Source organism: Notolabrus celidotus, chromosome 11, assembly GCF_009762535.1.
Source record: "Notolabrus celidotus isolate fNotCel1 chromosome 11, fNotCel1.pri, whole genome shotgun sequence".
Lineage (NCBI taxonomy): Eukaryota > Metazoa > Chordata > Actinopteri > Labriformes > Labridae > Notolabrus > Notolabrus celidotus.
Genome location: NC_048282.1, coordinates 23,847,673 through 23,872,093, shown reverse-complemented (window position 1 = coordinate 23,872,093; position 24,421 = coordinate 23,847,673). Strand labels below are relative to the sequence as shown.

Sequence of the window (24,421 nt, the reverse complement as noted above, 5' to 3'; positions counted from 1 at the left end):
CACCAGCTAGCCGTCTGTTGTGTGCCACGCTGCTAAAAACCATGAGCTGACAGACGTTAACCAGGCTGACAGGAACCAGAGTTGGGTGATGTTTCTAATTAAGTTCATCGCTTCAAGTGACATGTTTGACATAAAACAAGCAACTTATAACATGAAAACTGAATTGCTTTTGAGGCTTGATAAACTCTCAAACATGCTTTGTTAAAATGTCAATCTTCTTCTATGGTAGAAAAAAATACTCGTATTTTAATTTTAGAGCAGTTTCTTTGGTCACTGTGACAAATAAAGCACATAAACTCCATTAACGGAATTTTACCCAGGAAATAAACCTCATGTCATGAGTTGACCTTTAGTTTAGGATTTTCCCTTAGGTTTCATGCCTTGTTTCCTCCCTGTCTGTCACTGTATTTGTTATCCTATGTCTTTCTTGTGTTTAGTGATCCATGCCTTGTATTGTATTCCCTTGTGTTTCTTAGTTTAGTCTATTGTGTTTCCTGTTTTATTTTGTAGTTCTTGATCCCTGTGTTTCCAGTTTAGTTTTACTTCCTGCTCTTGTGATTTCCCTCCTTTTTGATGAACTTGATTTGTTTCACCTGTGTCAACACCCAAGTTGATTACCCTGTAGTTGTATTAAGAGTTGTATTAAGTTTCTCTGTTTGCCCTGTCCTGTTTTTGTCCTGTACATTTTCCTTGTGTTCACCGTGTGTTTCTTTATCCTAGTGTTTCCTTGTGTTCCCAGTGTTTTCTTTTTGATTTAGTTTCTTGGACATTTTAGTAAGTTTACTTTGGACCTGTCACGTGTGAAGAAAGGAGGGGGGGGCAGGTGAGGATTCAAAATAAAAAGGATTTAATAAACTTAGACTGAGATAAAACAAAAACTTCTTCAAACAACAAAAACTCGAGAAGCACGGTAAACACTAGAACGCAGGAAACAACACTGAAGACCACAGACAAACACACGTCACAAGCACAGAAGTACAATGAACAGGCATAGAAGGGAGGAAAAACAGAGGCTGTTTTCGAAACGGCCTGCTACATACTACCTACTACCGCTTCTTTAGCATCACTTATGATTTTAAAAGTTAGGAAGTGGTTTATTCGGAATTTAATAATTTTCACAGCACCTAAAAACTGAGTTCCCCCCTCAAAAAAAGAGAAGAAAAGAAAGAGCGAAATGAGCGCTGTGCATTGTGGGAAACAGTACATGAGGCAGACTGGTCCGATGCATACTTGAAATTTTCCCGAATCAGTAGACATCTGGATAGTTTTGGCATACTGCAGATTTTGCTCTTGTTCACATACTACTTACTACATACTGAATTTTGGCCAAATCAGTACATACTGCTAGTATAGTAGGTGGTTTCGAAAAACAGCCAGAGACTAAATTGACACACTGGGTAACAAGTAAGGACACACAGGTGAGGACAACAAGGCACAGTTGAAGACAATCACAAAGGTGGGAAACACAGGCAGTAACAACAAAACTTAACACAAGAATATTCTACAGAATAAAACAATGAAAACTACCTCAAGACCACAGGAAAACACATAGCAACAAGACAAAACACTTAACACAGAAGAATGGCAACAGATGATACACAGAACACAAATCAAAGAAACACACAAAGTGAAACCTGGAAATAAAAGCTATGACACCACAAAGAAAACATAAAACAAAAGCAACCCATGACAGTACCTTTTGTTCTTTTGTAGTTACATCATTACACATACATATTTTCTGCACATTGCATGGAACTCTCTGCTCTATTTTTCCCTATCATGACACCTCATCTTGACTGATGGCGATTCAGCATCCCCTTGATATAGGCAACGTGTCACTGCTATAACTGCAGCTGTGAATATTGCTGTATTTCCATTTCACTGCTAATTCAGACTTACTGAAATATCGTCCTCATAGAAATCATCTGCCTCTCACTGAATGGCTTTGTGTATCCAGTAAAACTGATAATGCATGAAAATGTAATGGACAGGGCAGCTTCTAAAAACCTGCATTAGCATAAGTAGCAGAGACATCAAAGTTAAAGTAGTTTTATGAAATATATAAAATATATACAGTATATATTGTATATGTGCGTATAAAGATAAACTTATGGGCACATTTTTTGCAGCACTTTAAATCTGACTCTTACATCCAAGTGTCAAATCCTATATTTTAATCTTCTGGTAGCAGTTCAGTGTGAGCCTTCACCATCGAATCTATTTGGCTGATGCAATTTCACAAATGCCAACAATTCTCTGTTTGCTTTTTTGAGTCTTTTTATGTAAGCCTTTTTATTCTAATGGTTTGTCCCCCTCATTGACCTCAGTTTGATCTCTATCACTGGGGTTTTACAAGAGGTGCCTGAGGGCTCAATAAACCTGGGGGGTCATTGTATTGACAGTATGGATTGTGCATAAAAGTATCGAGAAGGCTTTAAAAAAAGGTGCCACTAAATCTCTTTGAAAGAACGCACTGTGATTTTTCACATACATTTTGATATAGCCAGTAATTACATTAGTGTGTCATCAGTTTGATAGCATTTTTTGTAGATATGTCTAATATAGTTATAGGTTTGCTTCTTCATTTTGAGATTTGAACTTTTCTGACCTCTGGCAGTTTTACATTTGACTTTTCAGAATGTTCAGACTCTGTTTTTCAGTACACTGCTTCTCAATTTAGTTTTCTGAAAGGAATGAGATAACATGTTCCAAAATGGTATAGATATATTGCTTGTACTAAAAAAGAAAACAAATAACATAAATAAAAAACATAAATATGATGATAAGAAAATCCTGTAGAGACTCGTGAGATTATAACTAAGCAGGGGTTGAACCGTAAGGAAGAGTTTAAAGAAGACTTTAAGTCGGCAACATCTGGAACAAATCAATATATTCACTCACATGCTGGGAGCCACAGATGGAAACAGTTGTCATAAACAATTACCGAATAGAAATATTTAAAGAAATACTGGGCAGACATCTGTTTGAAGGTTGACATTTTCAAGAAACTGCTCTATAGTATTGATATAATGAGGGAGTTAAATGGATTTAAAATTTGTCATAAAGTTGCTTCACTTTTTTTTTTTAAATTTGAACATTTCAAGTTGGAGGGAGGGATCAATTCATGGTTTCTTGTCCCCTTAAAGTGAACAAAATGTGAACCATACAATAGACTTCCAATGCAATTCAATTTTAAATGTTACTTTTATATTAATATTTATAATTGTAACGTGGATACTCCATGTCAAATCACAATGTTGAAACAAACTGGTGAGGTGAACTGTATTTCAATGGTGCCATGCAGAAGACAGTATAGACCTAATTTAAAGTACGGCCCATGAATGCATACGAAAAAGGATCTATATATCAAAATGAAAACATATCTGAAGTAGTTTTTCTTTATATTATTGTTTAAATTCTCTCAATTTGTGTCATTTACAAGGGTGGATCAAGTAAATGGTGAATGTTAAGCAGACTGTGTTATATATAGAGCTTTCTCTAACCTTTGACCATTCAAAGCACTTTTACATTACCTCCATTCACACTACATTTGTATACTGGTTGCAAACTCTGCTATGTAAAGAGCCCATTAGTATTAACTAATCCCATTCACACACCAATGGCACAGCCACCGGGGGCAGTTTCGGGTTAAGTATCTTGCCCAATTATACTCTGTCCTTTGGACAGCAGACCTTGGATCAAACCCCTGACCTTCCGATTGAGAGACGACCAACTCTACCACTGAGCCACAGCCGCCCCATCAAGTCCTTTTCTGTAAATGGTGTTTATATTATACACCTCTTATGCAACAAGAAACATTTTCCAACACAATTTGGTTTGGAAAGCAGTTAAGTATTACGTGTATTATATATTTACCTGCTGTGGGCGGACAGGATACAGGAGAGCAAGACTGAACTAACTGGTGAAGAAGGCCAGCTCAGTCCTGGACCCTGTGGAGGTGGTGGCTGACAGGAGAATTATGGCCAATCTGTCGTCTCTGCTGAATATTTTTTCTCTATACATTATTCTTGTACTGTACACCTTCTTGTTTGCTGCTGTAACTTCATAAGTTTCCCCGTTGTGGGACGAATAAAGGAGTATTTTATCTTATCTTATCTTAGATGCAACAACTTTTAGGAGACAGCATTGTTTAAATCATATATAAAGACAATGAGATATCATTTATATTATGTTTAATGCAGCAGTGCAGCATCTGTCTCCTCAAATAAACTTCTATATCTTCATGCTTCAGCCACGCCACACCCATGACAACAAAAATACCCTAAAATACTCTGAATTGATCTTCTGTTCTATCATAAATAGATATTTTTTCTGGGTCTCTAATCAAAGTGGTTAAGCAGTTTTGGTCGGGGAAAATGTCAAATGGTGTAATCCTTTTTTAGCAGTGAAATCCTCTCAGGATGATGACGTACTGTAGCTTGTCTGATGGATCAGAGACTGGCAGCAGCATCTCCTGAGTTCACTCTATGTATCCTTAAATTCAGGGGTCATTGCCTCTTTGTAGGTCAGTTAAATAACATGTATTGTTAGAACAACAATACTGGCGGGAGACAGAAAAATACTCTCACTTTTTGATCAATGGTAGTGTTGAGCTTTGAATGAAGGGACACACTGTAGAGCCACCATGAAACTTTTTATCCCTGGATCTTGATAGATACATTTCATTGCTCTTTTCTTAGAGTTGATTGATAAGATGGACACCACTCTTATGTCAGTAAAACAAAAACAAAACTAGAGTCTGTAGCTCATTGGCTTAGCTTATCACCAAGACTGAATAATGGAGGAAATAGCGAGCCTTTTAGATCGTAAAAGCACAAATGGAAATTTACTTTTTGATAGCATTTTGAAATTGAGGCATCCGATCTTTGTTTTTGCTAAACTAAAATCAGAAAACGGGCTGCTAGTGGGAACATCCCTATATTTCATTATTTCATAAGTTCACTATAAATATTAAAGTTTGCTAACTGCTATAATCAATATTCAAACTACAGAAGAATGAAGATTGATGTTTCAAAGGCATTTTGAAGGGTTACAGTGCGTTCAACTATACTTGGCTTACATTTGTGTCTGGCTGCACACAAATATGACGGCTTAGGTTTCAAAGGGTGGTTCTTAAGCTGTCGCTGGGCTATGTCAACATAATTACAGAGGAAACATACATTGGACATTTGACATATGGGCAATCATTTCTGAAGACATAAAGCCTTTTTTATTATCTCCTTATCATGTTATTTTAGGAGGACATTAAGGTTGGGAACATAGAGGTCTGGGAACACTTAAATCCTCCTATTGCTGGCTAAATCATGACACGGGATCATCGCTGGGTCAAATGTTCACTTATTTTGTCAGAAACTGGCAAGTGTTATCTTTTAAGTTTTATGGAGTAGGTCTGAAGGCCTACACGACCAGAAGGCTGTTATCCGTAAGGGGATATATTAACATACTGACCCAGGTATTATAATGTACTTCCCATTTAAACATGAAAAACCCCCTCCCTTAGGTTATTCCTCCTAATGTAGTCATGTGAAGATAATAAGCTGACATCTGGGGAACATTAATGAACACTCTATTTAATGAGCAGAAATGATGTAAGTATGATGTTCTCATCTAACTTCTCAGCAAGGAAGCAAATGCACATATATCTCAATCTGTTGAACCATTACTGTAAGCAGGCGTTCTCTATATAATATTTAAAACCCAAGCTTACTAATTTTTCAACTTAGATTGCATTACGTACACCACTACATGCTCTTGGAACACAACAACTTAATGTAGTGTACCCAGGGGGCCGTGGATTCCCTTTAATTTTGACTTCAGTGTTGCTTTTTGTTTTGATGTCAGTAAAATATGCACCATACTGCAGTATACAAACAAATACTGCAATAAACACGATCTGTGAGCGTCACAGGGTTTAAGTGAACACCTCAATTCTTCAAATTGCAGCCTCAGATGTTCCCACTGTAACCTATCGGCCACAGATCAAAGACATGATTTCTTCAAAGGGCATTTATGCAGGCCTGACTCTATTACCGCTCAGGCCAGGTTCAGGCCTGTTGGAATGTAACCCTTTATGTGCCAATGCTTCCCTGCTTCCCAGATTTGATCTGTGACGTGTTCCTGCTGTGCTGGCTGCTGACCAACAGATGGAGACACAGACTGAGTGTGTGTAAGTTCCCTGGCTAATCACTGCTGATTATTTTCATCTTTTGATTCTAATGATTTGTCATAAAGTAAGCTCTGAGCTTAGTCCCAGCTCAGCCCCATTACACTTCAATGCCATGTCTTCTTTTCAGTGGTTCAGTCTGGGGTATTTTTCTGTCTTGTTTGACATCTGCCTCTTGTGATTGTCTGCCTTGAGGTTTTACTGTTCCACCCTCATGATGGAGCCCTGGTTTGACTACGCACATCTGGAAGGATTGTTTCGATTCACAGCTATCATAACCTAGTATGCAGCAATACCGTGAGAGAAATTCCTGAGGGATTTTCCATCACTGTGTTGTTTCATATCAAGCCACAAAAGCCGGGCAGCGAAGCTGAAATGCTATAATTTCATCAGCAAAGGGAAATGATGAAGATAAATATAATAAAAATAACACTTGTCTACCATTTAAATTCCTTTATATCAATTTCATGAACAACATGATCACACTGTCGGCAGATTATCACATATTATGAAAACATAACATGCTTCTGGTGAGGATAGACCAAAAACAGATGAACCAGATTAATATTTCTATAACGATGTCCAAATCAATTTGGTTTCTCATCCTCTCAGCTGTAAATTGGAGCAGCAGTGATACACAACGACCTCAGTATTCGTGACGTAAGCACAAAAGAAGCATCGCCACATATCAGTTATGCAATCAGCAAGTCTGTTATCTAAACTGAGACCTATCCAAGTAGAGTAACTGGTTCAACACAAGAACAAAAAACAAAAACAAAAAACACTGGTTGAAAACAACAACTCATGCAGCACAGACCAAAAACATATATATGATTGTATCTGTGAACATTTAGTCCTCATTATAGTGTGTGATGCAAATGGTTGGGTGTCACTTTTAAAGTATTGGAGGCACTTAAAAATAATAGCAGAGGTTTTTAAAGATAGCAAAAGAAGGTCTGCAGGCATACGTGCGATGGCTTTACTGTAAAAGGAAAGGTGAAACTGAGATAATCTGCTGCAACAAAATGCCACCACAGCTACAAACATCATTTACTAACAGACTGGCGCGTGCCAAATACAGATTTTAGAAATGTTTAAAACATCTTTCCTAATGACTGGCTTACAGCCTTATGTAACCTCTGCATCACACAGTAATCACAGTCATATTTTTGTGCAGTGTTGTTGGCACAGCTTCAGTAAACTCATATCTCCTCAGTGGGCGGCAGTAGGGAGGAGAAGGGTCCCCTGCTGCATGCTTAGCTTAGTAGTGCCAAGACGCTGTGGGTAGAATGGGAAGGAGCCAGTTCATGTGAATTATTAGATGACCCTTTTTGCAGCCAGAGACATGAAATCCTCTAGATGAGTCCTCTGCCTCTGTAGAGAGCAGAAAATGGAGCCCTGGTTTCCACAGGAACATATCACCACATCTACTGTAGCAAGCAGCATGTGTCTGGAGGTGTTTTCTTTCTCTTGGATCCCTCAATCTCAAATGTTTCTTCTATTTGATCAAACACAATCCTCTGCTGTGAAGTCCTTAAACACCCACAGACCAATGAAAATACTGGTGATCAGTTAGACTGTTGCTTTTATTGATGTCTGCTCATACAGTGTGATGCTAGGGAATGGAGACATTTAGCTAGGTCAAGTATAAGAGCAGGAGGAAAAGCTGTATGGCTCTGTAAGAATGTAGAAAAAACATAGGCTAACACCTCTAAAGCTCAATAATGTACATATCTTGTACATATTATTATGTGGAATATATTTATATTGTTTTGATATGCAATAACAATTTCTTATGTAAAAAAATAAGCTAGGTCATGAGCCAGATGTTTTTCTTGACTGTAGCTTGAAAGATGCTAAACTTCATGGCTTTGGAATTTAGCAACTTTGCACCCCACTTTGTTAATTTAGCAAAGTGAAGATAAGCAACAAGTTTAGCTAATGCTTCCTGGCAAGAGCTTTGTACTGAAGTGTTGGCGGAATATGCTACCCTGCTGCATTACATCAACACTGACTGAAATAAAGAAGATTACACAAGTCTGCAATGCTGCCCAATTGTTATTTGAAATCTAGTGCAGAGTTATGTCAATCTTTTATCTGGTTTTCTTCAATAAAATTAGCAAAGGGTAATTCGAAAAAAGGTTGCTTTACAAGAGCCAAAGGCCACTGACTTAGTTTCCTTTTAATGGCAGTAACAGTAAATACACGTTTCATAAACGTTGCCCATCAATTAGTTCTTGATGTGTAACCTAAAGCATTCTATTAAGTCTTATCTGTTATTTACTTTCCAGGAAGAGTTGGATCTGAGCAATATAATACAATGCACCTTTTTGTATCATCTGCTTTGTTTTTACATTATGACATGAGCACTAAACAAATCGAAGTTGAAAATTCCACTTCCTAACCTGAGAAACTGGAATAAATGATCAGTCATCAGAGCAATTGGACTTGAAAATAGAGTAACCCGTTGCATATGCTGCAAGTATCAGTACAGTTTAGCTTAAGAGACACTGAAAATACTTGCGTTTAACAAAACACAGAGACAAATTGATGTAACACAAAGCAGAGCCGAAAAGTCTACAACAAGCGAGCAGATGGAGCATCTGCACGGAGCGGCTAGCTTGTGGAACTGAGGAGTGATTTCCTTCTCCAGGAGAGACTGTTAATCTGCATGTATGTCAGTGCATAATGCACTCAACAGTAACATCCCAGTATAACATCAAGTTAAATAATGCTTTACCTGTCAGGCCTCTTTGAAAGTCAGCAGTGAAAGGCTTTTGGAAAGGTTTCCAGGAGCAGACGGACAGATGATTCAGAGAACAACTTGTGCACAGCTGGTATAGAACAAGAAAATACAGCGTTGCATTGGCTGGAAAGTATGCAGTAGTGCAGTTTTTCCCCCCAATGATCAACTATAGTGTTATTGCAAAGCTGATGCAAATCATGCTGACTTTGGCTCATCCCTGACTTACAACTACTAGCCAAAACATTTACGTTGGTTTAACTTATGTATGTATCTGAATGTACATTTTCAGTTCACTTAGTTTTAGTCAAACTGGATGATGTCCTAATTTTCGGTTAGCACAAACACATGGACAACGATAATGCTTTTTTTCACATTGGCAAGGATAAAGGGAATCCATGTGGCTGAAAAAGCTCAAATGAAAACCACACCAATCATAATGTCTCAATTTTGATCCCTGTCAGAACTCTTTGCTGCATTCCATACAGTAATTGATCTCAACAGAAAAGGGTTGGAGTTTGAATATTTTGAAGGTTGAATGAAGGGAGGGTTTTCTTTGCTTAGCTTACATAGTGCCGGTCATATGCTCAGTAGGTTTCAGAGGTCATAAGCGTTCAGCGTGTGTGTGTGTGTGTGTGTGTGTGGGGGGGGGGGGGAACGACGACTTCCAGCTGCATCACTTTAGAGTAAATTAGAAAGAAACTCCAGCTTATCGAATCAGGATCCTTATTTATGTTCAGACTCAGATCTCATTACTCTGTTGGTCCCACTGAGTTAAAACAAATCTAGCAGTTTGAGGTATCGAAAGAATAAATGGGACCCTTCTAGGAAACTTGAGTGCTGAAGTGGATGCTCATGACCACAAGGTTGATTATTTTTTCACCTTAGCTTCCCTTAGCTGCTTTCTGACTTTGTTTAGTTTGGGGATTTAGCTCGTTTGGTTTAATTTTTGAAGCTGACAAGTAAACAATCTCATGTAATAGGGTTTGCCAAGGTAAAGACAAAATAGTCACTTTTTTCTAGAGTGCTGCAGGTAACATTAAAGAACAAGGTTTGCTTTATAGGCTTTTTCTGTAACAAATAAGATTAAAGGGATTGTGTGGATCTATTTAAGTGGGGTTGCATGAGGTGCTTGACGCACAGTGTATTACCTGTACTGGATTCTGGTCAGCACAGCTCCTGTTTGTAGAGTCTGACATGGAAGCTTTGAATCACTGAGCGTATAGAGTCTGAAGCAAAAGGCACTGTAGCAGAAGTCCAGTTTCCTTTTCACTTTAACTTTGAATTATCATGACCTGGATGACTGTGATCCAACACAGGCTATGTAATCTTCTAAAGACCACATCAAATAACTGTAGCCTATGGTCTGAAAATTCTCAACAAGGTATTTTTTGCCAGCCAATACTTATAGAAATAAACCAATCCGACAGAAAATGTGTGAAAAAATATTATCAAGCTGTAGAAGAATGGAAGAAATCGTGTTAAGACCCTGGGGTGTAGTACAGGGGTCCCAGAGTCTGGGTCGGGACCCCCTGGGGAATCGCGAGACACAAACGGGGAGTCGAGAGATGTTTTTTTTTTAAGTGATCTAAAAACATGTATTATTATTATTCTTTTTTGTTATTACCTTGTTTTCTAATGTTTATCTTCCTTTTTGTTTTTACTGTTTTTTATTATTATTATGTTTATTATTAGTATTTTTTTGTATTTATTTATTTTTCTTCTCTTTGTTGGTTTTGTATTACTTATATGTAATTGGTTAACTTGTGATGAACAAAGAAATACTGAAAAAAATGCAAAAAAAAAAGTTGGATGACAAAAGTTATCTAAAAATAGTACATTTTACCAATTTATTGTAAAAAAAAAACATCAACATAAAAAGTAGCTAAACTTGAAATAAAACCTTGAAAACAAAATTAAATGAGTTTTCTGCCTTTTTTTGCCAGATGACTCCTAAGTTTAGTGTTAGTGAACAGTTAATTATCAAAAGCATCAGTAGCAGTAGGTTAATTCATAAAGGAGCAGGAAACACAGCACATTTGGAAAGTCACTGAAACTTTCTGCTGCACAGAAGAATTTCTTCAGGGAGTATAACAACAATCCATGCATCAACATATATAATACAGTAACTTGTATGTCTTTTCAGTATTTGTAGGTACAAAATAGAAGAAAATAAATGAAATGTGCCAACTCAAGCCTGGTGTAGTTAAGTAGAAGACTGAAATCCATCCTTTCATTATCTATACTACTTATCCCATTTGGGGTTGTGGGGGAGCTGGAGCCTATCCCAGCAGTTATAGGGTGATAGACAGGAAACCCCCTGGACAGAGAGAGAAGCTGGAATCTGCTGTGTAAATACTAATATGCCAGCCTGCAGGTGCACCTGGCTTACAGAGAGAACAAGAGCAAACACACTGATTGGTTCTGGTTTGTGATAAGCCCAAAACACGCTTAATTCAACTTCTTTGTGTCTATGCTTCACTCAGTGCATGACTTATCTTGCAAAAAGTGGGCGAACACACTTAGTTCACTTCACACCATGCCTTTTCAGACTATGTTTTTTAGACCTTTTAAATGGGTGGTCGGTATCACACAGTATGTCAGCATTACTTGGTACAGATAAGTAACGAGGTTCTGCAGTACAGAAAAGCCAAAGGTTTACAAAGATTTGTAGTGAGAGCACGCACAGGTTTATTGTTCATTGGAAAACATCCACTTCCCACATGTATTATCAAACTATTCATAAATTGGTTTTAAGTAGGGTTGCAAAATACCGGGAATTTTCAAAGTTGAAAACTTTCTATGGGAATAAATGGGAATAAACCAGGAATTTACTAAATTGGAGTTTGGATCTTAATAGAGAACTTAAATATAGTTGGGGAAAATGTATTTTAGCATAATACTGACTTGAATATTTATGCTATTCCTCCATCATATGTATAGATGATTTCTAGAATCCTGCAGAGGCTAGGCTTGAGGGAAGATGCTTTTTTATTTGCATGTTGAATGGTACTTTGTTGGAGGGAGAGCGTCTCTTTTCATTTAACATTTTGAATGGGACTTTGTTGGGATTGCATTTTTGTTAATTTTTGAATTGGTTGGATCGGGGGGATGAGTAATATTTAACTCAACATTCATGTTTTTGTTCTTTAATGAAAGAACTGATTGTTAAATAAAATATTTAACACTTAATAAAGTTCTACTTACAAATAAATCTGTTTTAATTGTATTATTTAGGATGGATGTCTGCTTATAACAAAGCAAATATTTATGCTTGGATATGATACCTTTCCATTAAATTACCCTCACTTCCCAGTTAATTCCCATAATTTCCATGGAAAGTTTCCAATTTGGAATATTGCCAAAATTCCCCAGTTTAACTTCCCATTGAAATTTACCGGAAATTTTCCACCCCATTGCAACCCTAATTGTAAGCCATACTGGTAGCGTGGCTCTGAGGTAATGTGGAGCGGTTCTACATCGCTTTCCAGTCTAGCTTCCTAAGTCCATAACTGTACTCTCTGAACACAGTTTTAGGTCCAACTCCTCCACTAAGTTTGCAGATTGACTAATATCCACAGGTCTATATTTGTTCAATCTTTATTAAACGGTAGAAAAGCATGGAGCAATGATCTGAGAAAAACTCAGATCTGTACTGCTGGTAATAATTTGCTACTGGCAAGACTGACAAGCACCTGTTTCACAGCAAGCACATTAAGGAACTTTTGGAGAATACAAATGGATCCCTAGAATGAGGTCCTCCATTCAAAAAGAAAATTGCACAAAAATCAGTAGAAGCTGGCACAAAGTTGAAAACAGTCAGATCGCGAAATTTTCAAATTTGGAGTTCTGGCAACTGGAGTACAGTTGACTAGACACTTTCTCGTGCCAGTCTGTTAATCTATCCCCCAAGAATGGTTGGAGCTCCTAAGAAATCAGCTGCATCTTTCTGGATATGCACAACAGTGGATGGTTTCCAAATCAGACAAACTAACAACATAACTTGATTAAGACCCATGCTCTACCGCCTTATCCTTATCTTATTTCAGATTCCAGTGTATTTTCGGAAACTGTCAGCCATAGATTAAGAAATTAACAAACTAAAAAAACATCACTAATCTGTCCTGTTTATTAGGCTTGAATGCACAGTGAATTGAGGGAGACTCAGGCCACCTAATGTCTTTATTCACTCTTGTAATCTCATGTGAGCTATAGGAGCTGAGCAAAGGATACATCTTCGAGAAAACACAGAGTGGTTTAAACTCCTTCTTTTAACTGTCAACCTAAAAAACACAAAAAACTTGGTAAATACTCTGAATGCACGTTTGCGGACAAGACAACAGACTGGTTGTGGCAGAGACTCAACCTCAACATAGCTGAGGCTGCATAATTGCACACAGCCTCAGTAAAAGTTAAGTCCATCTCTTAAAAACAAATAAGACTGAAGAAATATGGAGAAGCACAAAAAGAAGAAATATGAAATATCCTTTGGTGTGGTTTATTCCTTAGGTTTGAGTTTTTATTATTATCCCACAAAATACAGGCTTGTTTGAACCAAGTTTTTGTTACTTTTATTTTTATGTGTTGAAATAACACCATGTATCTGGACCTGAAAACATGACCTAACAAGACCTGAAGTTTCCCCATCCTAATTACCGACATGCCAAACCCTAACTCAGTCCTCATCTCACTCTGCTTTTACCACTGAACATGTTTTCGTTTTTTTTCTTTAGGTTTGAATTTAAAGTTCAACATGTTGACATTTTAAGACAATTAAGTGAGATTTCTTTACCAACAGGGACAAATTACCTCAAAGATACAATCAGTACCTTGACTTTCAAAATTCTCAAATCAAATCAAACCAGCAACAAAGACTTCTTTTATCATCAACCTCCAGAGGATGACAGTAAATCAACATTATTACACAAATAATTTGTTGTTGTTGTGTTACAGTAAAGCAGCTGAAGGACAGTGAATGATTTGTATCCTGGGCTGAAATGTTATTTCTTCTTGCCACCTTTGGGAGCTTTGTCAATTCCTTGAATGTACTTTCGAGGAATTTGATAATGATCTGAAATTAAGATGAAAAACAAGATAAACTTCATTTAGTTACACAAATAAGGACATTGACACAAACAATTTGAAACTCACTCTAAATAATAATTAAGGTTCAAACCTAGCAGTAAATTGCCAGCTTGGTGAATCTGGTTGCCTTGGATCTGGACCAGGACTTTGTCCTTGGATCCAGGGATTGGCTGTAAGACTGAGCTGGCCTGGACTCGGCGCTGCAAAGCAGTGGCCACAACTGCCGGATCCAAACCGTATACTTCAAGGTTCTTTATGAGGGTCACCTAGGGGGAGAATATGGAAACTATTAAAACCAGAGCAGTTAAAAGCCTGACTGGCAGATGAGCTGACATAAACTCACTGCTGGTCTCTGCTCTTTGTATGTCAGGTAATAAGTAACATGATGCAACAGATGGTGATGATGTCATGTAGAAACAGTGTCTCTGTTATTTTACAGAAACAGGTAATGACAGGTTTATATTTTCAATGGTTCAAATCGGCTCCCTTCAGATATCAGCCAATTTATCATTGTCACATTTTTATTGCCTCACAAGTAGTGTGGCTCTAGAGCAGTTTATTGGTCTAACACTTTCGAGCCTTGAGCAGCTGAACAACTTGTTGACTTGTTGGGCATGGAATGTAGCACAGGATTTTTAGCAATGCCCTGGTTTTTCCATCTTGCATCATCATGAATTCTACGTTTCTGTTTAAAACTAAAATATGAAACCTTCTTTTTTTGACAGTCTTCATGTTTACCTTGATATTCATTTGAAACAAATCATGGTTCCATATCAGCTGTTTGCAAAACTTACATGCCTTTTTGCCTCGGCTGTACTTTGAGTTAAGTGCAGATCAGCAAAAGCTGGCATGGTTCCATGTCCATGCCAAAGAGCAGCTCCACGGAGTGGCCTCTTTGTGTTGTTAAACTCGGATAAGTTGAAAAAAGAAGAAGAAATCCCTGCTGACGACAGCTTGCAATGTGAGGGTTATAGTAGAGGAAGCTGTTACCTTCTTATTGGAGCCTCGAGAGGCCACAGCGATGTCTATGGGCTCAATGTGGCCCTTTTTTCTTATGGGTGCTTGACCAGGGTATACAACTTCATAGCACTCCTGCATTCTTCCCAGAGTCCTGTAAAAATGAGCAAGTGGTATATAATCTGCCTGAGAACTTAAGGTGCCTATGTTATTCTCAAGCTACTCTGTCTATCATGTCCAAACCATCTGTCGTTGATCTATCAAATTCTTCTAAATCTATTTTTCACTATTTAACTGACTGTCGCACAGAGAACAAAGAACAAAAATTATGTTTCTGGTTAGTCTTGTGTTTACAGAGAGGGGAAAAAGACGCCCATGGTGTCTTCAGCTTGCTCCATGTTTCCTTCTCTAACGGCATGTTCTGCAAGGAAAGTTAACAAATCACAGCTCTGTGGTCTCTATGTTGTATACCTTTACCCTCAAAGCTGTTATTTAGCTTTTCTTGGCAGTCAGTGCTGGCAGCACCTACAGAGGAGCTACAGACTTGCCTTGCCACGAGAGTGACTTCTACTTCAATTTAAGACTTGACCTTTCGGACAGTAGAAGATCTGACACGTTGTGGGCCACAGTGCAAAAATCAGTGCACAAACAGTCACATATAAAGAAGAAAAAAATACTGATGTTGTTTAAAGGCAACACATGAATATTGATCAATTACTCTTCAAGAAATACATAGATCAACTGGGTATTTGTCACTCAGTCTGAACACTGAGTAAACTAGATCTAACTTAAGGTAAAATCAACTAAAACCATAAAAGACTGTTTTATCAGCATCATTTACAAACAAGTTGTTGGGATCATTAGACTTCAGAGCAGCTAAAACATTGTTTTAAGATGAAATTTTGATTACCGATTTACATTTGGATGCTTATTTTACACTGCATCTATGCTTCTGTCTCCTCCTGCACAGACTGCCACAATGATAGCATTAGTGGTATTACCAGACTGACACATGTTATGATAACTTACAAGATTAATCCATCTAGTTTGTCACTATGGTGTGTTATGTCTTAATATTTTAGCATGCACAAGATATTTTAAGACAACAAATTAAGACAGCAAAAAAGGCTTTACCTGCTAAAGAGGTCATCCCACTTGAGAGAATCTACCTCCTGGTACTCAGATTTCTCCAGTAAGCAGTCGCACAGAGTCGGGTTTATGGTTACAAAACTGATAGGATGAGAAAAAGCATGGAAGCAACTTGTGTTGAACAAGAAAACTTAAAACGGAACATTTTATGTCCTAAAACAGGGTACATGCTGCAGCGGAACATGAGAAATTTAATAAGATCTGCCTTCATGTTGCAGGGCAGATTTGATTTAATTTCTCCAATCAATCAATATCAGTTAGTTTCACATAAGAACATGCACGATTTTCATGACCTAAAAAGAAACATGAGAGTCACATTTTAGCATTTTAACCAATTATTTCACATCACATGGTCCGGGGTCAGCCCTGTATTTGTTCAGTGGGCTTTTAAGGCTTCTCTTTACAACTACATCCATTTATAAAAGGAAACAGCTGGTCACCATCAAAGTCGAACTGAAGTATGTGCACTCTGTGTCGTTTGGTTACTTCCTTATCTTGTGTCAGCTGTCTAGCATGAAGGGTTTGATTGAGAAATGGAAATTCATTCATTTACTCTGGTGCCAGGAACAATGATAATCAGTTGTGGTATCTTTGGGTTTAGAGCAGGGGTTCCCAAATGATGGGTTGAGACCCCATGGGTGGGTTGCGAGACACAAATGTGGGGTTGTTAGATGTCTTCCAGAATGTTTTTTTAAAACAAGTTATCTAAAATTAGTACATTTTACCTATAGTAGTAAAAAATATCGACAAAACTAGTAGCTAAACTTGAAATAAAACCTTGAAAATAGAAAATGTAATGAGTTTTCTGCTTTTCTTGTTGCCAGATGACTCATAAGTTTATGGTTAGTGAACAGTTAATTATCAAAAGCATCAGTAGCAGCAGGTTAATTCATAACGGCACAGGAAACACAGCCACATGCTCATATAGGTAGGGTCATTTTCTGCAGACCAGCCAAATGAAGCCACATTAAATCGTTGAGGGACAGAGGCTGAAAGTTTGGGAACCCCTGGTTTAAACAACACATTCTGCAGGACTTGAATTTCTTCTCAGAGAAGTGAAGCATCTACTTACTTCTTATTATTTTCATCAACCAGCTCATTGTTCTTCACGTACTCTGTGACAATATGTCTCACTTCAGCAGGCTGCAGTATCATCCCTTTCCTATGGAGACACCAAAGCACACAAAATGCTAGAATAAATAAAACATGTCTTACCAAGGAATCTTCAGCTTAGCCGTTTCTGAAATGTTAATGAATTAAATGCAACGGATATAAAAGACAAAGACATGCAGTGTATGTGGAATTGATGGTTATCTTTATAGGAAAAACAATGCTGAATTAATTACTTCCACGTAACGTTATTGATTTATAGGCAAAGCTAATTTTCAATGGCTGCCTCTAAATGGAAATTTGCAACAGACAAAACTAAGCAGATACAATAAAGCTAGACTCCGTTATGTAAACAAAGCTATTTACAGTGCTTTCCAGACTTGTATTAAGACTTTAACAAGTATTTGGGGGACACTGGTTTATCTCATTGGTTAAATCCCGCGCCTCATGAACAGAGGCTATTGTCCGTGGGTCGATTCTGGCCTGAGGTCCTCTGCAACATGTCATTCCTCACTCTCTCTTCACAGTCTCCTACTCTATCCTTTATTTGACCTCTCTGCGTGGTCATGGACCTAACTGAATGAAACATCAGTGGAGCATGGTGCACGCTTGATAACCCCAGTGATGTGCTAGCTCTCGCTGCCCCTTTGTTGGATCTATCTCGGGCTTTGAGGGACACAAGGAACCATGTGGTAGGCTACTGAATGTATCAGTAGAGGGCATAGTGGTGCTAGCGCTCATCCTTTCTTAAAGGACAAGAACCTTGTGTTTTACTCAAATTGCCCTGTCGTAACCTCTCAGCAAAGGCATGAAAAAAGAGCCTTCAGTATTTGGGAAAAAGAGGAGCCTGCTTTTTCACAGAAATTAAGCAACTTCATAAGACATTCTTGAAGGAACTTTGATCCCTTCCCTATTTCTAAAGGTATGCGCCATTCTCCGTTTGAAGTTTTAACATAGTTTAAAGCCAGGGTTGGTGGTCACGGAAAACTAGCATGAATTTGAATGTAGCATATCCTCAGGACTCCATCTAACCTCTCCCCCCCTCACCTCTGAGCTCCTCTAAAACGACACCCCCGCTCACATGCACGAGCGCCACTGATTCGACCACTCAGCGGTAAGAAAAGACCAAAACATTATCATAGTGAAAGTTAAAAACACAAACAAACATGAAATGTACGCGCAGGAGGCGGGCAGAACAGCAGGACGGGATTTGATTGGTTTCATAATTTGGCTCCTGATGGCAGGGATTGGTTTGTGTTTTCCCAGGTTTACTCTGGCTGTAGATAGTAGGTTTTTTTCACTCTTTTTTAAGAACACATCATGTATTGATTGCCATCAGGACATAAAGATAATTTTTACCAGTATAACAAAAAGTGGATCTAAATCTGACTACCAACCCCAGCTTTAATTACTGAACACAGAATTGGCTGAGTCAGTGGGGTTTACTGAGTTTAGGGGTTAGTAGACTAATTATGTTGGAACCAGAGTTTATGATAGAGGACAAATTGTTCCTGCTGAAAACAGACAGCATGGAGACAAACAAGGGGAGCAGAACAGTGTCATGGATTGAATTAAGCCTTGGTAGAGCTGAGGCTGGGGGTGGTGATCTCTTTGAATGCTTTGCTGGCGGCATTTGGAGATGTTCTGGGTGGGAAACTGTGTTTATGTAGCAGTGTGATCCCAAGGTAATTGAAGGTAACATGTAGCTACAGATATACTGAATGGAAAAGTTACCATGATAAATATATGGGAAGCATGACAAAATTCAACGATAGGCATGCAGAACATTCTCACATGTCGGGGTAATAAAACACAAAACCTTTTTCAACTATGACTCACTGAAATGGGCTCTGAGAACAAAGCAAGTCAACGGCATATACACTCCTTTCTGTCACTAATGCCACAGAGTGCAACATTTCATAATTGCAGAAAAGATTGTGGCTGTACAGTATGTGGTAAAGTGAATATGAGTCTGAGATATACATTTTCAAATTCCTATTGAGAAAAAACTGGCAGTGAAATAAATGGTTAAACTCAAGGGTTGATGAAAAACAGCCTTAGATTGAGAGTTGTGTGACTTGTGTCATGAGAATATTATCTCATCTCTTCCCAATGAGGTCAGGGGTCTAGTTCAGCTACATAACAGAGCTCCTGGAGCTGCTGGGGATTTAGTATCTTTTAGCAACTCGTGGGTGCTTGCTGACACACAAGCTTCAACTCTCCCTGCTATGTTCCCCTGCTGTCTGATCCGAGCAAACATGTGGATTCATCAAGAGCCAGGGTTAGGAAAACACACAAATACACACACACATACATATACACACACACACACACATACATATACACACACACACACACACACACACACACACACACACACACACACACACACACACACACACACACACACACACACACACACACACACACACACACAAACACACACACACACACACACACACACACACACACACACACACACACCTCTTGTTTGCATCCAGGAAGAGAGGCTCCAGTCGAGCTGGCACGGAGTACAGAGTTGTGATCTCAGGAGGATGGTATGGAGTTTCCCCTTCCCCACCATCCTGCATTGTAGCGGCTTCCTCCTCTAATTCCTCTGGGACGTGGAAGGAGCGCAGTCTGTAAAGAGTTAATGCAATAAAAAGAAAAAGCACACGGCTGAATGTGGGCGGGCTGTGAATTTCTTGAATCCGAACCAAGAATTTCTTTAAGTTGAGGCAGGACTTGGCTCACTCTCGGTTTTTCCAGTCCACTTCCACAATGCTCTCCACTCCCTTGGTCAGTTCTTTCACTCGCACAAGGTTATGTTTCTGCTGCATGGCCTGCAGAAACTTGGAAAGCTGTTGGAGAAAAACATGGAATAAATGCTACTTGTTGAGTTATAACTTAGTTCGTTTATGTGTGTCAAATGTCACAGTCTGGAAATCTGATATACCTTTTTATAACTGGATTTCTTAATATCCAGTTGTTTTCCACTTGGGCTGAAACAAAAGATGTCAAGACACTTTTAGTATAAAACATATGTTGCTTCAAAATTTCTTAAAGGATGAAGCCTTCTTTACCAGCAGGAGAACATGTGAATGCGAAGAAAAGTACTGGTCAGCAGAGGGAGCTCTGTCTTCTTCACCTTGCTCTTGAGAGCATGGAGGAAACACTGCAACAGCAGAGCATCCATTATCTCTGTGAAATCAAGGTATGACCCAGGTCACATCCCTTTCTTTGAATATGCTCCCAATTTGCCACATCAAAAAATAAACACAGCACGACCACATGTTCACAAAAAAGAGCCAGAGAGCACTAAAATCTAGCCCTGCAACCATTTAGTAGTGGATTTCTTTATTCGATTTGAATTTGAGATAACAGTATTTACTGAAGCTGAGTCTCATTAAAAGCTGAGCGTGTGCTAAGCTATGGCGAATTAACCAAGGAGAAGTTCTTAAATTCAAAATATACCACTTTAAATAGTTAAGGTCTACGGTTAAGGCCAATATTTTGACTGCTATGATGGGAATAATTCTAATACCTTGTGGCATTTTTTGATCCTCTTTGCTCCCCTCTTCTTCCTCAATGTCCTTTTCACCCTTCTCCTCCTCCTCCTCCTCCTCCTCCTCCTTAGCCAGACTCAGCTCTTCAACACCAGAACAGGCTTCATCTGTGAAGTGTTCACCAGTAATCTGCTCCTCCTCCACACGACTCTTAACCTTTTCCTCCTCTTCTTCATCGTCCTCACATTCCTCTCCATTCAACCCTTGTCCTTCACTCTCTGCATCTGGTAACAGAGGAGGACCTGACTTGTCTCCAAACGCCCTAAAAAGTGCATAAAAATAACTCACTTTAAGTGCTGTACTTTGAATCATAGTTTGGGCTTAAGTTAATTGAACAGTTAACATAACCAGCTTGGTAATAAAACACATTTAGCGAGGGATGAATTATTTCCTGTCATCTCAAATGAAAAATCAACATACTCGGAGGTATTATTAGAATTATTGGTAACACTTGGAACAACAATGGAACAGTTCTTTTAGGATAGTTGCATATGAACAGCCTCTCAGGCTGAAGTTTGAAACGTCCTATGTATGAGAACAAACTAAATAGTGTGTGTGTGTATACATATATACATACAGTATATAAACACACATATATGTACATATATGTATATATATATATATATATATATATATATATATATATATATATATATTCAGTAATGTATATATACACACACACTATTCAGTTTGTTCTCAGGAATATGACGTTTCAAAATTCCGCCTGTGAGACTGATCATATGCAATTATCCTAAAAAAAAAACTTGTATGTCCAGCAAATTTGGTCATATATGAACTGATGTATGAAGTAACTGTGAATTACCATACCTTAACTAATGATGTATTAAACATGTTGTCATTACATGAAGTCATAGTGACAGGATCATGAGTTCATGGTGAACAACAGGAAATAATCATTAATTCATACAGAAATTCATCATGAGTCATGCATTACTTCAACATGAATTAGGCATTATTTCACTATAACTGTTAACTGTTCCATTATTGTAAAGTGTTACCGAATTATTTTGTCTTGCTGAGAGTTACAGTAGAAGCTTGACACTGAACTCTAGCCAGCGGCTGGTTAGCTTTTCATAGTGCTGTATAAATCATAGACTGTATAATAATGGACATAGCATCCGGGATGTCACCCATCTGTCCCTGAACGCTGTTTTGACGCCAATCGTTGTCGGGAGCCATATTGGAAATGCTGAACTCAACCTAACTTCAGTCAAGCTAGTGTGACGTAAAGTGGCGGGGTTTGAGCCTCCTAGCCAACAGCTATGTGTTCCCACCTGTCAGTCAAATCAGTCATGTCCTTAAATGAGTAAAACTGGTAATCTTTCTATCTTCTGAACTGTTGCGTTAGCAACAAATTCACCCCCTGTACATGTTTATTAATGCTGCAAAGATCGTCTTTTTGAATTGGTGTGTATGTGGTTTCTGGTGTTTCTGCAGCCAGCCTCAAGTGAACGCTCGATGAACTGCAGTTCATAACACATATTTTGAGACCGGAAGTTGCCTCTTGGTGCAAACACTGCAACATACTGCTCTAATGTACAGAAATAAACATCTTATGATGTTACTATTTCTTGGTGAGGAGCATTCACTTTCTAGTCTCTTGTCACCGTCACCTTGAGGTTGTGAGGCAACTCACTTCGAATCAAGGAAGTCACTGAGAGACAGTAAAGCCATACTGTGTTATTAGATGAAAGTATTTATAAGGTACCAAACAAAAGTGAAATGAGAAATAAGTAAGTTAGCTTTAGCATCAAAATAAGAAAATGTACTGTTGTGAAAGTCCATTGGTGTCAACTCAATGTATAAAACTAAGATAATTTGCTTCAAAACTTAACAACGGACATGAGAAAAGTATTTGCACCAACTCACCAGAGATGATCCATATACGTATGGAGAACACAAACTCCTCTCCCTTTCATACCAGCACCGTGCATGTCTGCCCTTGACAGAGAAGCAGTCCCAACTGCAACAGGAGCCCTGCAATCCACCAGAGTAACAGCTTCACTCCTAAATCTGTAAAAATCATGTCAGGAGTCTTTCCATATCTTTTACCATTACCTACCTATTGCTCACAACCGTAACAGCACAGCAGTCACCCTGTTTCACATCTGGGAGACCACTTGATGGTACCACCACACCTGGCAGCATGAGATCTTCAGGAGAGATCAGTATGTATCAATTGATATCAGTCCAAATGTACAGTATTTAGTTTAAGTTCAGGTCTTATTCTTGGAAACACATGGATACCTGCTCCTCCAATCATTTTTTGAAGCACAGGAGGCCATGTCCTGAATGCTGGCAGGAGGTCAGGATGACGCCAGAGTACATACACTAAAAATGATAAAATTACAATGCAATGTTAACCTGAGTCACATAAATGTGCTTCTCAATGTGAATTGATTTTCAGATAATTACCTGTTGGATAAAGACGTTTCTCCAGTTCAAAGAACAGGGGATTCTTATGAAGCACATACAGTGTCACAGCATCTCCCTTATGTGCATATATCTTGACTACGTTTAATTCCTCCTTGTTTGGGATCAACTCAGACAGGTCATCAGCAGACAATGAAGGAAAGGCTGCTGACAAATCAGCTTTGAGCTTTCTCCTTTGAGTAAGAAAAACAATTCAAAGGCATCACTCATTTGGTGACTTTAAAATAATAATAATAATAATAACAATACTTTTTTTTTTAAAGGCGCCTTACTAGACACTCAAGGACACCGTACAGATTGATATAATAGTGAATAAATAGTGATATTCAGAAGATATGCATTTTATAGATTAAGTATTTACTAATGATATGATATCAAATGTCATAGACTTACTTTAATGCTTCACAGGCTGGAATTACTGAATTCTAAATTGCAACTCGTGCATTTTTCTATTGTGGTTGTGGTTTTCTAATTTACAGTCTGCTCATCACAGGAACAAGGATCAATTTCTTCTTGATTTCAAGTGTTATTTTTGTCTTGATTCTATAACCAGTGTTATACTCAACTAACAGCTGGCTGATCCAATCAGCTCAGCTTTAGTACTGGGATCAAATAAATAGTCAGAATTGCTATCTAAACTGAACAACAACTAAAACATTGTAGGGGTAAGACACTTCAGACTTTTTTTAATCAACCATGGAGCATGAAACAAGCATTACTGACGTTTTGATCTGACATGCCAGTGTGAAAGGTGTCTGCTATTGAGCAGCTTTCTGACTGATTAAATGTAAGGTTTGTTTTGTTTCTACTGAACTGTGGCACATTTAAATTAAGAGAAATGAGAGCAACATTTAAATGGCAAAAACACGAGTCTGGGTTGAAATAGAAGAAGACAGAAGCAGTGACTCACCTGTCTGATCCTTTGATTGCGGTGTTGGATTTGACACGAATTGCTCTTGCAAACATCTTCTTAGACAATACTGCGACCAAATAAGCACGTCTGTCTCCGAGTTAATGTTAATATTTTCATTACATCAACACAGATTTCTTAAATTTCACTCCACCAAAAAAAAAAGCTTATATTAGTCTAGTTATGGCTGTACAGTAATCAGCTGTTCCTCGTTGGGTTCACTGGTCCGTCATATATTTATTTCCGGTGGGAAACTGTGTCGC

At 38.3% G+C, this 24,421-nt stretch overlaps 1 protein-coding gene across 1 annotated transcript; it reads right to left on the bottom strand.

The window, feature by feature from the left end:
- Window positions 1-12,509: 12,509 nt before the first annotated feature.
- Window positions 12,510-24,421, bottom strand: eif2d (eukaryotic translation initiation factor 2D). Its single transcript, XM_034696353.1, has 15 exons — window positions 24,159-24,421; window positions 23,231-23,421; window positions 23,063-23,146; window positions 22,878-22,968; window positions 22,685-22,792; window positions 20,773-21,056; window positions 20,312-20,429; window positions 20,185-20,230; window positions 19,983-20,089; window positions 19,713-19,868; window positions 17,191-17,280; window positions 16,104-16,199; window positions 15,003-15,123; window positions 14,104-14,278; window positions 12,510-13,998 (listed from the first exon to the last, which is right to left on the bottom strand). Exons 1-15 carry the CDS (start codon window positions 24,212-24,214, stop codon window positions 13,928-13,930), a joined length of 1,794 nt encoding a protein of 597 aa, XP_034552244.1. The 5' UTR covers window positions 24,215-24,421; the 3' UTR covers window positions 12,510-13,927.